Source organism: Neopsephotus bourkii, unplaced genomic scaffold (assembly GCF_033783945.1).
Source record: "Neopsephotus bourkii isolate Nb327-2 ecotype Australia unplaced genomic scaffold, CSIRO-AGI_Nbou_v1 NB_1132, whole genome shotgun sequence".
NCBI classification, from domain to species: Eukaryota; Metazoa; Chordata; class Aves; order Psittaciformes; family Psittacidae; genus Neopsephotus; species Neopsephotus bourkii.
The window spans coordinates 1,015,160-1,032,204 of NW_026901618.1; the positions used below are offsets into that span (position 1 = coordinate 1,015,160).

The 17,045-nt window shown below is 42.7% G+C and overlaps 1 protein-coding gene across 6 annotated transcripts in view; it reads right to left on the minus strand.

Moving 5' to 3' along the window:
- Positions 1–17,045, minus strand: part of RBMS3 (RNA binding motif single stranded interacting protein 3) — a 742,307-nt gene that overhangs the window by 255,666 nt on the left and 469,596 nt on the right. For all 6 annotated transcript variants that reach the window (XM_061362639.1, XM_061362642.1, XM_061362644.1 and 3 more), the window contains one exon: positions 9,624–9,715. In XM_061362639.1, coding sequence (XP_061218623.1) covers positions 9,624–9,715 — 92 coding nt within the window. The remainder of the gene's footprint in view (positions 1–9,623; positions 9,716–17,045) is intronic.

Consider the following 17,045-nt stretch of genomic DNA (forward strand, 5'->3'; position numbering starts at 1 on the left):
CAAGCCACAGGCACAGCTAAAGCAGACAATAAATCACTAAGTCTCATCTCAGATTTTACAATTTTGTTGTTGTTTTGGTTTTTGCCAGTTTTTGCTGACAGATGGAAAAGTACTGGCTGAATGTGACCAAGATTTAATTTACCTCCATTTTCCTTTCTATTTCTACAGCGCATTCCTAAAAAAAAACACACAGCATTTTATTCCCAGTGCTTAAAGAATTAGTAGTAAATAATCACACTCCAACAGTACATACTATAAAACCACCACTGTAATACTTTCTGTTACTCAGGAGAATTGTGTTGTATTAGAGAATTTTCTCAAGTGTATATCGAAATGATCATGTATTAATGCATGCATAGATTTGCTTATATACAGTCACCCAAATACTTATATACGGCTATGCATGCACATACTAAACCCCATATGCTCATATACAAAGAACTGTGATACTACACTTAAACAGCATCTTGTATTAACTAAGTGGGATAGTAAGTGGCAAAGATACCTTTGAAGATGGAGAAGCATTTCTTCAAAGCACCTTCTCTTTACCTGTTTATCAGCTGCATTTAAGAACCACGAATGGTTTAACTGCATGAAGAAATGGCACCTAAGACAGACTTTAGTGACAGATCTCAGAAAGATGTGTCCACTTGTTCTGAGGAATTAGAAGTCAAGTTTTCCAGCACAAAGCCTTAACTATCCCAATTTCAACTTTCTAACTTTATAAATGAAATATCTTATATCCCCTTTCTTAGCTATTTCTTTTTCTTTTGGCATCTTGATAAAAATATCGACATTGAATACTGAGAAATGGTAACTGTTGAACACGCCCTGCTTTGTCACTTAATGGCACCCAGATAAGCATAGTTATGTCCATTCTAACATGGGGAAAAATATACCTTCTACCAGATACTATTTACATTCTAATTCTGTGTTCACTCGGGGGAGGTCCAACTTTTCCAACTACAAAAATACATTTACAGTTGCTATCACCAAAGTCTTTATTGCTCTCCATGGTATTCAAGATGGCAAGTAGCACAGGAAATAACTGTTGTACCTGTACCTCCCATTACTGCACTGTAAGGGGTATTTTGGGGGGATGTAAACCTCCCACAGGTCCCCGGGACATACCTCTGTTTAGGTTTTTTGGAAGAATCAAAAGAATAATTTCTTATGACTGGATGCTGTGCTGTCAAAATTTTAAATGCAGAAAAGGCAGGATAAGTTTTGTATTTCGGGGTGGGGAGGCAGTTCTGCAGAAGGCTAATCAATACAAACTCAGGAAAACCCAAACTGCAAATGACTGGAGTCTAGGAGAGTACTCTGGGGAAGTATCCTGAGATGCTTGTCTGGTTCTTGTAGTTCTGTGTAGGCAACTGCTGTAGCACACTATCAGAAACAGAATCTGATGTCAGGGGACTTTTGTTCTGGCACGATAGTGCCACTTTTACATTCTTCTATCAGTTGCATTTATTTTGATCACATCAAAGTTAGTCTAACATGACTGCAAATAGAATTCAACCCTTCATATCATTATTAGGTCCCTTTCTGAGCACAAATACATACATGGAAAGTCCAAAGACTAAAAAATTCAATGAGCTGCCATCATGACTCAGTTTGTTACAGAGCCTAATCTGATAATTTTATACAATGGAAAAATAGAGGGGTATTTCTTCCAGCAACAAAAATTATCATTCATTAGTGAACAAAATTGCATCTAAACCTAAATTTATTTAGATTACAGCCAAACCACTCAGACATGTTGGTTAAATGGGAGACATTCATTAATAAGGAAACAACAAGCAGAGTATTTACTAATACAGTAACATTTAGATATTCAGAAAGGGATGCATATATGCACAGAGAGTATCTATGCATATTACTAGTAGATCTGTGTTTACTGTCAGATTATGCACCTGTGTATTTCCAGACTGATGAGCTGTTACTCTGGCACTTGGATCTACTCAGATGAAATGCTACTGAAGTTTGCACACCTGCTTTCCAAGTCAAACAGAATAACCTGAAAGTGGCCTGATTTTCATACAAATCTCATTGCTTTGTCGAATGTGTGCCTCAGTCAAGACTAAGTGGTTTTACCTTTTAAAGCATGCACATATCCTCCTGCTGGTGGTCATGTGAATCGTCTCCTCCTCCTTCCGTGGAAGCCTGCTAGATACAGTGATTGTTTTGTTTCTCACCTTACAAAAGCATTATCCTCATGCTGAACTACAGGAGAACATGATTAAATGATACGTCCCTGAAAGAAAGGCTACGTCCATTTTCTACCACAGTAATATTATCTAAAACCACAGGGTTTTGATCATTTCAGAGTGCCCTGGGTTTTTCCTGGTGAGTAAAGATGTGCTTACTGAATTTAGAACATAGTTTCTCTCAGTCTGAGCTGCAAATTCCCAAGCTGCATAGTTGTGGTCGGCTAACTCCTTCGTGGGGCATTTGGAGTTTCCTGAGTATGGAGGAAAAAAAGAATTAATCTGACCCCAGTGTTTAACTCATTTGCAGGACTCAGATTTCCTCTTCTGCAAACAAAGGATTTGCAAAGGGTGCGTAAGAGCTTCCAAGATGTATAGCTATGTGAGCGCTAAAGATAGGGAGCCCCATTCTCCTCTTCGGCTTAAATTGCCAAAGCTCTGTGGATTTCAGCTGTATTATTACCAATTCAAATGTGCTCCAAGTCAGAGGAAAGTCAAGAACAATGTGTATTTATGCAAAAAGGCCAATTCTTGTTTGGCTGAAGTTCATAACCTGAAAAGAACCCAGTAATTCCACTATTCTCCAAAAATTCTCTAAAAGTTGGCTACATCTTTTACTTACCAGCAACTGTTCTGTGGTGCAGGGCATTAGTAGCATGGAGGTGGATATATTTACTGATTATTTACATTGCAATTTTCAAAGGCAGAGGAATGTTTTAATCTTAGATGAAGTTACAGTATGAACAAACCCAAGTCATTCTAGAAACTAACACAGCACTTGAAAAGGGAAGTAAAATACCATGGCAAGGTCTATTTGAGGTGATAGCTAGAGAATAAACATGATTGTATGCGCTGTAAGGTTTTCTAACCTAACTTAGTGGCTAAGAAAGGTGCTGAGCTAAGATTTTTGGGAACAAAGGAATACAGCACTGACCTAATTCCTCTCCATTAACCAACAGTAAAGTCCCATTCACTTCCAGAGAGTAGAATTATGCTAAGTTAAGCACTTCTGAAAACCCCAAAGGAATGTTTGTGTATAAATTTGGCAGGTGTGGTACAAGTACTGCTGATGCACACCCCCTTTCATACTGACATACATGATTTTAGAAGCATTATATGCAAGTGTAAAAAGGCAGTTGTATTTTATTATCCTCAGGATCACATGATGTTCTTCTGGCTTGTGAATGTACGTCTAAAAGCAGGAACAGGATCATTAAGCTCAATTCACACAGGCTACCATATAGTTCTCAGGTAGAAGCATGAATCTTTCCAGATGACACTATGAAGCCCTTCATTAATGTCATGTATCTTTGCTATCACCCCACTTTGCTATCACTGTTTGTAGAAAGCTGCTCTTTGCTTTAGTATTGATTGTCTAGGACTCTCACAAGACACAGTCATCTGCTACTGCAGATTTTCTGAAATATAAAGTTAGCACTTTGCTACAGCACATCTCAGATTTGAACCCTAAATGTAGACAGCATTTTGTCTGGAAAAAAACTTCCAGGTTTGGAAAGGCACATCTTCCTAAGAAATTTTGTGATAAAATCAGGCACAAATGATTTAGCATCTCCTCAATGCTTTTACTTCATCAATCATTATCCTTTAAGGAATAGAAAAATATCCCATATTTACAAAATCTGCACTTCAGGGCCAGCTCTAACTGGTAAACTATGATTCCATATTATAAGAGTGAAAGATAGTTTATGCCAAACAGCAACACAGTAAGCAGGTGAGAGAGGATGAAGAGAGCGTGGCTTTGATAAGTGGCATTATATGAAACTTGGGGCTTGTGGTTATTGCTTCTGCAGGACTCCTTTAGCATGGTTAATTTGGGAAAAGAAATCAAAGGAGAGAGATATTGGCACCCATAATTTCCAAATGTAAACCGAGCCACCTTTCACTTTTTTGCAGCTGTAATTTTTCATTATCATTTAACCCAGGATTCTTACTGATTCAGGTCAGTACTGGTCAGTCAGTATGTACTGTGCACAAATGCAGGGAGAGATACTTAACATTTTGGAAAGATAAGAAGAACATTTAGTGCAAGAGTGCTAAGAGTGCTACACACACATACACGCAGTTGTGCCAAACATCTCTGGCAACTGGTGAAGCAGCAGTCTACGCCTGGTTGTGCAATTCATTTGGAAACAATGTGGAAAGTGGCCAGCATTAGCATAGCACAGTTCTCATCTTCTCCTATGCTGCGGAGTATGCCGGGGCTTCCAGAGCCACCAGCTCCTGCCCAACACGAAATCAAGAATATCTTTTAGAACTAGCCTATACAAATATTTGACTTCACAGAACAGTTTGCTCTGTGTATGTGTGTGAATGGGGGAAGAGGGGGAGGATATCTGATAATTACAGAATGAAATTAAACCAAAGCCTGACAATTTCAATGTTTAAAAGTCCTAGCATCCTGCTTTAGTATCAGAAGGAAAGTTGACTCAGTAGGCTGCAATCCACAAATACTGTCCAAAAATGAAAACAAGCAGTATCCTGCAGTTTGGTTAGCTAAATTTTGCAGACACTTCAATCATAAATTAAGAAACCATTTGTGGGGTTCAGTATATAAGATGATCAGTGTATAGACCATATTTCACATTTTGTAAGGGCAGCACTTTTATTAAACATTTTCATGAATTTTGAAACTGCAAAATACAGAGAATCAAAACTTTCCATTAAAAATATAGATTTAAAAAAATATTCAGAAGAGGTGCTTTTACTGGAAAGTCTTTCTATTTTCTACAGTTCCCATTTTAAGCAACAGCACTTTAGAGTATTGGTATATGACATAATAAGAATAAAATAATAAGAATAAAAGGGATAGAATTTTAAGAGAAAATGAGGCTGAAAAATGAGCAGGCAGAATGGACTGATTTTAGTTGGTCTCATACCAGAGCAATTCTTGAAACCCACACAATAGCCTGGAAAACAAATAAAATTCTTCCGTGGGATTTCCTCTTCCTTAGCCCTTTGAGAAAAAACTGTTGATTTAACTATACAGCAACCAACTCTGTTCCTCTTCAGAAGTTCTTATGTATGGTTCTGTTCCATAGGAAAGAGCTTCCTTTTATGTTTCACCTAGATGGTGATTGTTGCCTGTATTTAAGCTTCCGCATGATGGAGAGATGAGTATGACACAAGAAACAAAATCATATTCTGTAATTCCTTTGTCAAGCAAAACATATCAGAACCTATCAGCACAGTTCTTTTTCAGAAGCAGCTCCTTAGTATACCTTCTGGATGGCAATTACTGTAGCAGAGCAGTTGAGAGATGTTCCTTGGTCTTAGACAACTGCCAACATAATAAAATATTTCTTCAATGTCCACGCAGTTGCTGAGGATGTCTAAATGCATTAAACATACAAAAGAAAAACCCAGAGAAGACATCCTTCTTCAAATGCATCTTTCAGTACTTATAAATGCACTTGGAAAAACAGCATGATGGGAAATACGTCCTTTGTGAATGTGTTTGTTTCAATGCTCTAGATGGGCTGCTAGATATTAAAGAAGATACTAAGTACTCTCTGCAAGTAACTGTCATTGCCTGAGCCTCCACTTTATGCAATCTTACAGCAGACTAGAACTGAAAATGAAAGAGGACCACAAAATGTCCATGAAGGTATAAACTGATTGCACAGTCCACCAACTTCAGACATCTGATTTATCCAGACTTGATTCTTCAGGTGATTTAGACTCATTAGCATCATTAAAAGCTTACATACAAAGCAGATTAAGAAGTCTCCTCCTGCATATGTAATTCTGGGTGAAAGACTATTGAAAATCCCAATAATAGATGTGGCTACAGGTTTTATTAGAACACTGATAGGTTTTTCATGTGTACTAGCTTCTTTGCCCACTTCTCCAACTCCCATATTAATAAAACTCTCATTCATTTTCTATGTTCTGTCTATAACATTTTCTAGAAAATGCAGGAAAGGAGCAGATGGAAAAAAAAACCAAAACTGATATATACACCATGCACATATGCATTATCTTTTCTGTGTTGTGTTTGTGTAGTCCCCAGCACAAAGAGACAAATCAGTTGTGAGATTATTCAGTGATGTATCAGTTTTGCCATTTTCAGTAGGAAAACAAAACAAAAAAACCCACCTGACCCTATGACCCTGGAGAAGCAGGCACAACATACATACAAATGAATCTGCATGTCTGAGTTATCTCCAAAGGCAAGCAGGAAGCACATAATAAAGTAAGGTAGCCATCTGAGAAACTATCACTTCAGCAGCTCCATAGCATTAATGCTTTTCAGTAAATGAAATTATTAACAATCACTTTTGAAAACTATAGACAACTAAGGTGAACTTCACTGGGCATAGGAGAGTGGCAGTAGTCAAAACTACTGCTTTGGGCGCATGTGTGAAGGAAATGAGAGAGGCAAATGAGAAAGAAATGAGAGAGGTGACAACATAAGTGTGGACAAGAGTCTCACACAGATCTTGCCTGGGTGAGACACCAACAACTTGTTACACCAAGTGGTCCATGGACCCATGAAACCTCACTTTCCAGCTGCCACGCCTACCTCTGCAGACATAATACTGCTGTTCTGCCTCAGCTGAATCCTCTCCTGACTACTTTAGGCCAGAACAAAAAGAGAGATTCAAGTACATTTAATGATGTTTTTCCCTGCATAGCAATATGGGTATATTTGCCTTGACGGAACAAGTTTTCCAACAGTGATGGGACTTGGAGCATAAATCCACCAGAGTTTAACCTTCTTCCAGAAGCAGTACTCTCAGATAAAATCAGCCAAAAAGGTGTCCAAATGCTATAAAAATGAGGGAGGTGGCTGTATTTAAGCATCGAGAAAATGAGTTTATTTTACTCAAGTATCCACAAGATACTTCTGCTAGCCAACATGGGTGGGGGTTCAGGTCTGCTTTTCGTTTTTCAAAGACGATTCCTGGATTTCTATGAGAAAAATTATATTGTGTTAAAACTTATAAAGACTTCTTTTTTCTGAGCAAGAGCTCTCTCCAGGAAAACATCACAGACTATAGCGACACTTCAGCATACCTTCTCTCACTACTGGAGAAGGCCAGAGCACAGCAAAAGCTGGCTGACGCCTCTTTCACCTTTACTGAAAAGCATCCATGACTGGACTGAGGCTTTTGACATTTGCTGAACACAGGTTGCAGTCTTCTCCTGGGCCTCTACGCAAGGCAGCTCCACTGCTTTCCAATGTAGAACAAAAGATACAGGACGCTGACTGTACTATTTAAAGATACGGCATAAAAAGGTTTAGGTAATTTTTTCACACAGGCTTTTCTTTGATTTCTTTTGCTAGTCACCACTAATTATAGCAATTCTTGAAACAAAACTGCTCTAGATAAACTTCCAAAAGTGGAGGCTAAATTCTTCTTCTGCCTCTTTCTTCAAACCTCTTCTGAGCCCTCACCGTTAATTCAGACGCTGGCAGGTAACACTGTCTTTCAGTTTTGTTATGCAATTTGGCTTTCACCATGCGCAGGAACTAACATACTTCTCCAGATAGATTCGTGTTCCCAGGCTCCTGCCTTCTCAGCAATGTGAAGTACTTTCTGTAGAGTCGTCTCAATTTCCTTTGAATCCCCATTTTTCTAAATACTTATACTTTTTTTAGAGATAGGAAAAGTCGGTTGTATATTTATCTTGAACTATCAAACGCACTAAAAAGAACCTATCTGGGATTCCAGGCACCCTGGCTAAATAACAAAAATAGAGTCAGCCTTATGCAAACAAATGTGTACACACCAGCTGCCACAAAATCATGCAGGGCAAAAAAAATTCTCCCACCACAGATCCCCCAGAAAACAAACCTCAGTGGCTGGTACAGCTCTTCCCACTCTGAAAGTGTCAGACTTTGCTTTTCCCCCCAAAATACCTGACGATCCAAAACACAGTATTCTAAGTTACATTGTTTTGATATTTCTGCACATGCAAGTGCTGAAATTGTTCCTTGTTCTGAATCATGAGAATAGCAAATACAGATTCATCTTTCAATCCTATCCCTAAATGTCTAATTTTAAATCTACAACTTTACAGATTAACGTGCTTAAAGATTTACTCCTCCCCAAAAATGTCTGATAATAACCAATAGGCCAAAACATATCTCCTGTCTTTTGTCTCTTTTTCACACCTTGACTAATGTGTCAAACTGCCTCTCTTTTAAGAAAGAGAGACAGTATATCTGAGAAATGAAATATCACAGTCCTTAGTAGGTGTTCATGTTCTTCAGTTTGCTATCTTTTACCCATTTGAAGCAAATATTTTTGTTGCCATATGTCAATAAAAACTAAGAGCCAATAAAACAGCATAGCTTTCCTTGTGGGGTATGGTAAAACAGAAATACGTGGATGACATCCAGTTACTTTAAGGCACAGTGACTGAATTCAGTAGAAGGCAAAAGAACCTCATTTACCACAAAGGATTTTTAAAACCAAACCAAAAAAAAAACCCTAACAAAAAATATATTTAGTATGCTACTGTTGAGAAACAAAGGTTTTAAATCACCAACATTACTATAAATAGTAATGGTGATGGCTTATTAGTTGATTTGCCTCTGTTTTTGTAATTACCTGTTTGTTTTCACCGTTTGAGATTCTAGGCTGGCACCATCTTTGCAGAGACTAAATCAAGCAATATTAAGGGCTTTTTGTGATTCTAGGACAGAGCATTTTTGAAGTACAAAACAACAGCTATTTTTGCTGACTGACAGAGTCTAGAAAAGGCTCCTGATTATGCTTTCAGAAAGGCAACAGCTGGAGCACATGATGGCTACTGCTGTAAGCCCCATCCCCTTCATCCACCCCTTTGCTTGGGGACAAAGGGCAATTCCAGGACCAGACTATCTGTGCTTACTGTGCTTCCTACAAGATGTACAGCATGGCTCCTGCAGCCTCTCTGGACAACAGATGCCAGTCACCTCCAGACAACCTGCAGCAACTATTCATTCAGCAACCTACTACACTTCCGTTTACATCCTCAAAATAAAAAGACAGAAGCCAAGCTGACACAGACCAAACAAAACTTTCCTTATATTCAATCACTCCTTCAGAGAAGTCCACAAGGCACGCCAGAAAAGAATAACTATTCCCAGGCAAAGGAACCAAATGAAGACAACTCCGAGGTGAAGAAAAGGCAACTTTTTCACACTGCAGTCAGCACAAATGCATTTCCAACTGCTCTGCAACTCCAGCGCTCTCCACCTTACAACCCTCTCCAGAATATCAGGGCAGAACCCATCACACAAGACACAGCTCTCAAGAACACAGGCAAGCCATAGTCTGATTAAGGCACTGGAGCCAAAGGACAAAAAAAATAACATTGGAAAAATTGACCAAGACCTTAAGAAAAATAGGAGCAAACTCAATTTTAATTCAGATAATCCTGCAGTAACATGGTTACTCTTACCTTTGCCATCTGCGCCTGCACGCCATTTGCTTTCAGAGATGCTACTGCTTTCTGTGCTGCTGCTGGACTGTCAAAATCTACAAAACCATAACCTGAAAGATAAACAGATAGACTTTTTAATTATCATCCATGTGCATTTGCATACATGAAGATGCTATTTTTATAAGGAAGGCAATCCTTTTCATTCTCTCACATTGTCTCAGTCTTCCAGTAGCACTGCCACCACCAGCAAGATCACCCCTCTGTTTCTCATACCTTTCCTCCTGAACTTAGTGGTGTTTAAGGAAGTGCAATGACCTGAAGCTTCGAAGTGCAGGAAGATATACAGAAGAGGGGGACAGAAGGCAGCTCTTTGTCTTAGCACATAAAAGGACTTTGGCAGCCCAAGAGCACACTCTCATGGGGCTGTGGAGTCCTGCTCCATCGCCTCCATGCAAGGAGGCAGCAGTATGGCCTCCCTGTGATACCAAGCTATAGCCTGCAATGGCTGATTTCATGAGAAAATGCCACCCTTTCCCTGTCCCTTGAACCCATATGAGGATTCAGCTTAGGAAGAGGAGGGTGGCAGGTCTCTGCAGCAGGCTGCAGCCATCTGTGTAGGGGCAGAGAGTGCTATTTTAGAGCAGGTGGAAGCAATTAAGGGAGAAATCACAACCTGCACTCTACAAGTGACTGCAGAGAGCTCTAGAAAATGGTAACATAATAAAGTCACAGCCTGGTTAAACCACATCCCTTTCATCTCATTGCCCTCTCTACTGAAACAAGGGACACATCCCTACCAGCAACTGCTTCAGGGTATCATCTGAACAGCAGCTCAGTGAGGTTTGATCTTAGGGACTGGCAAGGCATAATTACCTGCTTTTAAGTGGCTTTCCTACCCCCAGTATCTGGATTAGTTTATTAATCATACAGTCATTCCCTATCTTCTCTTCTTCCCTCTCAATTTTTCCATCCTTTAACCAGACAGACTAGTATGTTCAAGCAAGACCAGTGCTGTTAAGCCCTTCCTAGGTATCAACAACTCTGGAAGTATTTTTATTTTCTTAAAGGCACAAAGAAGGATGAAGAGGACACAAAATGGACTTTTCACAACTTCTCAGAACTCAACTATCTCTGATCTTCAAACAGCATTCAAATGCTTCAGAATCAAGAATAGTTTGGGTTGGAAGGAACCTTAAAGATCATCTAGTTCCAACCCCCTGCCATGAGCAGGGACACTTTCTACATAAAGATTTCAATAAAGTTACAGAGAGTTTAAAATCTTGCCAAGCACCTATTTAGGCAGCTGCGTGTATTTCACAATCCATCCAGGAAAAATCCCAGCCTAAATCTTATTAAGCACTTACAGCACAGGTAGGCATGTGCTGCTTAGACAAGTTGTGGCCAGAGGCCACCTCTTTGGCATCTCCCTCGGAAGCCATATGGACAAAACTGAACTGCCTGAAAGCTTTAATAATATTAGCACAAGTATATTTATAGCATAGCAGCTCCTTCGCAGACATCTCCATTTACTAGGTCAATACACATCATACAGGAGGTAATCACAGATATGCTTTTCTGCTGTATCTATTTGTATTTCTTTTGCCAGACTTTCTTCCTCCTCCTGAGAGGGCTTATTGCCCTCCTTTCTGCACCAAAACTGGTAGAAGAGTGGGTGCTTTTGATCACCTTGCCCCTCAAGTCATAAACATCTCTTTATTATTATTTTGGTATGTATGTATGACTTGATAACAGGTTAGTCCAATGATGAAATAATTTTGTGCAAGTACACTTTTTTTTGTTTTCTTGTCTTAAATATTGTTTACAAAGTTGTAAGAAAATGGAAAATAGTAAGTAAACAGCCAAAACTGTTAAAGAAACTGCTGACTTAATTAAAGAGTATGCAAACCACTATTTTGATAAAGAGCTGAATCTTTCTTTTCTTTTCTTCTCTTGGTTTTCTGGGTTTGTTTTTTGGTTTGGGGGGGGTTGTTTCTGTTTTGTTTGGGGTAAAGTTTTTAGTAGGGCATTACTACATATTGAAGGAAAGCCTGAAACAACTGTATACTGGGACAGCAGAGCTAATAACACCATGAAGAAGTGCGCTAGTTTGGTCAATTTGGAGAGGCAGGGGATGTTTTATCTGCTCAGATTCCACCACTTGATTTTCCCTTTTTATTGCTACCATGCATGCCATTTTTAAATCAACTTGTTCTGCACTGCATTTTGCTTTGCAGTATGGTATCCAGCCTTACTGCAGAGTGGCAGTGAAGCCGATGCTGCTTTGAAACAAACAAGCAAAAACCAAAAAAAAAACATTCTACAAGAGAGCAAGAGTCCTCTCTGGATTTCTCTAATGCCTTTGCCCTTTGGGAGAGAAGCTTCTGGGAGGAAGGAGGAGATACAATTAGGTGCAGCTTCCATCTTCCTAGATGGGAGACCCTGACAAGAAGCCAGATGCAAAGATGGAAACCTGAAATACCTTTGGAAGTCATGGGATGGCACAGATCAAACACAGAGCAAATTGTTTTTAAGGCTAGGAAGGTGCTCTTCTCAGGAGACTAAATTTCATTTTATTTCACACCATGTTCATGCCCACTGGGTGGAAAAAGTGAAAAAAAAAAAAATTTTAATATCAACATCAAAAGCAGGTAATAGAGTTGGACTTTTATATTTATCATCAGTGTACAGTGCAGGATTCATGTATGCAGTAATAGAAGGGCAATTATTTTTAATACAACTTTCCAGACAGCATGGTAAGTATTCACATCTAAGTTAGTGTTGCTTGCAAATATAAACCAGAATGTGTACAAATATTCCAGTGCTGTATTATAGGGATTAGGTATATCTAACATAGTGAATTACTCAACGTTAACATCAGGCCAGACGTTAATCAAAAAACGTTTTTTAACATTTATCTGTTAAATATCTGTTAAAACTACACATTCATGGTTTTATAATATCTAAAATCATTAATACCTTCTAAACATTTATTCAATGGGCATGAGAGCGGCTGACGTGGCGGGGGCGTTTCCACGGTGACGGCGGGAGATTTAAATTCGGCTGTAACTCGCTACTCGCATTCAGTCAGCTGATTGGAGCTAGCCCAGCTAGAGCCGCAGCCGGCACGCTACAGTGACCGCGAGCTTCTACCGAGATCAGGAAAATCAGAGGGGATAGCGCAGAGACATTGCGATTCCCGACATTTCCCAGCACTTCCGGATTCCCAAAGTCCCAGCAGCCCTTGCGAAAGAGCGGCTGACATGGCGGGGGGCGTTCCCACGGTGAACGGCGACCACTCCCCTGCCCCTTGACTTGAAAAAGCCTTTGAGAGGGCAGCGACCGGGCGCTGCCCACCAGGTGCAGCGAGGAACAGGTAGGTCTTTGTGCTGACCAATATGGTCGTCTCCAGAAAGAGAGCTAGCAGTAAGAGGGCTGTAGCAACTCAGACAGAGACCCCGGGCCTAACCGTGGCTGTTCAGGTCTCTGGATGCAGGGAGTGCCAGAGCCTGCTGCTGCCGGGGGAGGGAGGACAGCATTCCACCTGTGTGAGGTGTGAGCAGATAGAAGATCTGCTTAGCTTGGTGGCTGAACTTAAGGAGGAGGTTGAGACGCTGAGGAGCATCAGGGAGTGTGAAAGGGAGATCGACTGCTGGAGTAACTCCCCGGCTGACCGGTTGGAACGGCTTCAGGGAGATACCCCCCGAAAGGGGATGGACCCCCTGCCCTCTCAGACAGAGGGGGATGGCCCGAGACAGCCCCTGTCATGTAGCTGTCGCCCAGAGGTAGGGGACCAAAAAGATGATGAGGGTTGGAAGCGAGTTCCAGTTTGGCGTCGTGGGCAGCCCTCCTCCCTTCCTGCCCTGCTTCCCCAGGTGTCCCTCCGTAATAGGTTTGAGGCCCTGGATCTGGAAGGAGAGGTAGGTGAGGATGTGGTGCAAGGCCCACCTACAAGGCCACATAGGAAAAAGCGGTCGGCTTCGCACTTCAAGACTGCCTCTGGTAAGAAAGAAAGAAGGGTCATTGTAGTAGGTAATTCCATTCTGAAAGGAACAGAGGGCCCGATATGCAGAGTTGACCCTCATCACAGGGAAGTGTGTAGTCTGCCTGGAGCCCGGATCAGGGATATCACCAGGGTGCTCCCCAACCTGGTGCACCCGACAGACTACTACCCGCTGCTGGTCTTACAGACGGGTGAGGGGGAAGCTGCTTCCCGCAGGCTGAGGGGGATGAAGAAAGACTACAGGGCCTTGGGGCGGATGGTGAAAGACTCTGGGGCTCAGGTGATCTTCTCTTCACTCCTTCTATCTTCTATTGATGATGTGGGACTGAATGGGAAAATTCAGTCCATAAACGATTGGCTTCGAGGCTGGTGCTGCAGGCAGGGCTTTGGATTCTTTGATAACGTCTGGTTTTATAGGGCACCGGCCTGGACATTGGCATGTGGGAAAGGTTTATCGCACAGAGGCAAAAGGATGCTGGGGCACGAATTAGCAGGGCTCATTTGGAGAGCTTTAAACTAGATTTGAAGGGGGATGGGGTTGTAGCTGGGCTTGCCTCAGTGGGACAGCGCTCCGGAATTGATGAAGACTGGGAGGCCTCCTGTAATCCTAGGATGAAATCGGTGTGCTCAGCTCGCTCCCTGAAATGTCTGTACACCAATGCACGCAGCATGGGAAATAAGCAGGAGGAGCTAGAAACCTGTGTTAAGTCAGGAGATTATGACCTGGTGGTAATTACAGAGACGTGGTGGGACAGCTCACATGACTGGAATATAGTCATGGAGGGCTATGTTCTTTTCAGGAAAGACAGGCCAGCCAGGCGGGGTGGTGGGGTTGCTCTTTATGTGCGAGAGCAGCTACAATGCGTTGAGTTCTGTCCCGGGACAGATGATGAGCGAGTTGAGAGTCTGTGGGTGAGAATGAAGGGGCAGGCTGGCAGGGGCAATACTGTTGTGGGGGTCTGTTACAGGCCACCGGATCAGGGTGAGGAAGTTGACGAGGCCTTCTACAGGCAGCTGAGAGCGGCCTCACAGTCACAGGCTGTGGTCGTTGTGGGGGATTTTAACTTCCCTGATGTTTGCTGGAAGGACTACTCAGCAACCCATCCACAGTCCAGGAGGTTCCTCCAGTGTATGGATGATAACTTCCTCATGCAAATGGTGGATGAGCCAACCAGGAGAGGTGCGCTGCTGGATCTCATCCTCACTAACAAGGAGGGTCTGGTTGAAGGAGTGAAGGTTGAGGGCTGCTTTGGTTGCAGCGACCACGAGATGGTAGAATTCAGGATCTTGTGTGGTAGGGTCAGTAGAATAGCAAGTAAAATCGCGACCCTGGACTTTAGCAGGGCAAACTTTGGCCTCTTCAAGCAATTGCTAGGGGAAATCCCATGGGCTAGGCTGCTTGAAGGTAAAGGGGCCCAAGATAGTTGGTTGACGTTCAAGGACTGCTTTTTCCGAGCTCAAGATCAGAGCATCCTGACACGTAGGAAGTCAAGGAAGAGGGTCAGGAGACCTGCGTGGCTAAATAGGGAATTGCTCGGTATGCTCAAGTGGAAGAGGAGAGTTTACAGGTCATGGAAGGAAGGGCTGGCCACTTGGGAAGAATATAAGGCTGCTGCTAGAGGATGTCGGAAGGCAGCTAGGATGACTAAGGCCTCCTTGGAATTAAAGCTGGCGAGAGGGGTCAAGGACAGCAGAAAGAGCTTTTTCAAATACATGGCAGATAAAACTAACACCAGAGGCGATGTAGGCCCGCTGATGAATGGGACGGGTGCCCTGGTGACAGAAGATACAGAGATGGCAGAGTTACTGAATGACTTCTTTGTCTCTGTCTACTCTGCCGGAGGCAGTCCTGAAGAGCCCTGTACCGCTGAGACCTCAGATGAAGACAGGTCAACGGAGCGGTCTGCCTTAGTCGATGAGGAATGGGTTAAAGACCAGTTGAGCAATCTGGACATCCATAAATCCATGGGTCCAGATGGGATGCACCCACGGGTGCTGAGGGAACTGGCGGAGGTCATTGCTAGACCGCTCTCCATCATCTTTACCAAGTCTTGGGAAACGGGAGAGGTGCCTGAGGACTGGAGGAAAGCAAATGTCACTCCTGTCTTCAAAAAGGGCAAGAAGGAGGACCCGGGTAACTATAGACCAGTCAGCCTCACCTCCATTCCTGGGAAAGTGATGGAACACCTTATCCTTGGTGCCATCTTAAGGCATATCAAGGATAAGAGGGTTATGAGGAGCAGTCAACATGGCTTCACCAAGGGGAAGTCATGCTTGACCAATCTCGTAGCCTTTTATGAGGAAATAACACGGTGGATGGATGATGGCAGAGCAGTGGATGTGGTCTACCTTGACTTCAGCAAAGCGTTTGACACAGTCTCCCACAGCATCCTTGCGGCTAAATTGAGGAAGTGTGGTCTGGATGATCGGGTAGTGAGGTGGACTGTGAACTGGCTGAAGGAGAGAAGCCAGAGAGTTGTAGTCTATGGGGCGGAGTCTAGTTGGAGGCCTGTATCTAGTGGAGTGCCTCAAGGGTCAGTACTGGGACCAGTATTATTTAATATATTCATCAATGATTTAGATGAGGGAATTGAGTGTACTATCAGCAAGTTTGCTGATGACACTAAGCTGGGAGGAGTGGCCGACACGCCAGAAGGCTGTGCTGCCATTCAGCGAGACCTGGACAGGCTGGAGAGTTGGGCGGGGAATAACTTGATGAAATATAACAAGGGAAAGTGTTGAGTCCTGCATCTGGGCAGGAACAACCCCAGGTTCCAGTATAGATTGGGGAACGACCTGTTAGAGAGCAGTGTAGGGGAGAGGGACCTGCGGGTCCTGGTGGACGACAGGGTGACCATGAGCCGACACTGTGCCCTTGTGGCCAAGAAGGCCAATGGCATCCTGGATTGTATTAGAAGGGGCGTGGTTAGTAGGTCGAGAGAGGTCCTCCTTCCCCTCTCTGCCCTGGTGAGACCTCATCTGGAATATTGTGTCCAGTTCTGGGCCCCTCAGTTCAAGAAGGACAGGGACCTGCTGGAGAGAGTCCAGCGCAGGGCAACTAAGATGATTAAGGGAGTGGAGCATCTCCCTTATGAGGAGAGACTGAGGGAGCTGGGTCTCTATAGTCTGGAGAAGAGGAGACTGAGGGGTGACCTTATTAGTGTATATAAATATATAAAGGGGGAGTGTCACGAGGATGGAGCCAGGCTCTTCTCAGTGGCAAACAATGATAGGACAAGGGGCAGTGGGTACAAACTGGAACACAAGAGGTTCCACTTAAACTTGAGAAGAAGCTTCTTCTCAGTGAGGGTGAGGGAACACTGGAACAGGCTGCCCAGGGAGGTTGTGGAGTCTCCTTCTCTGGAGACATTCAAAACCCGCCTGGACACGTTCCTGTGTAACCTTATCTAGGTGTTCCTGCTCCGGCAGGGGGATTGGAC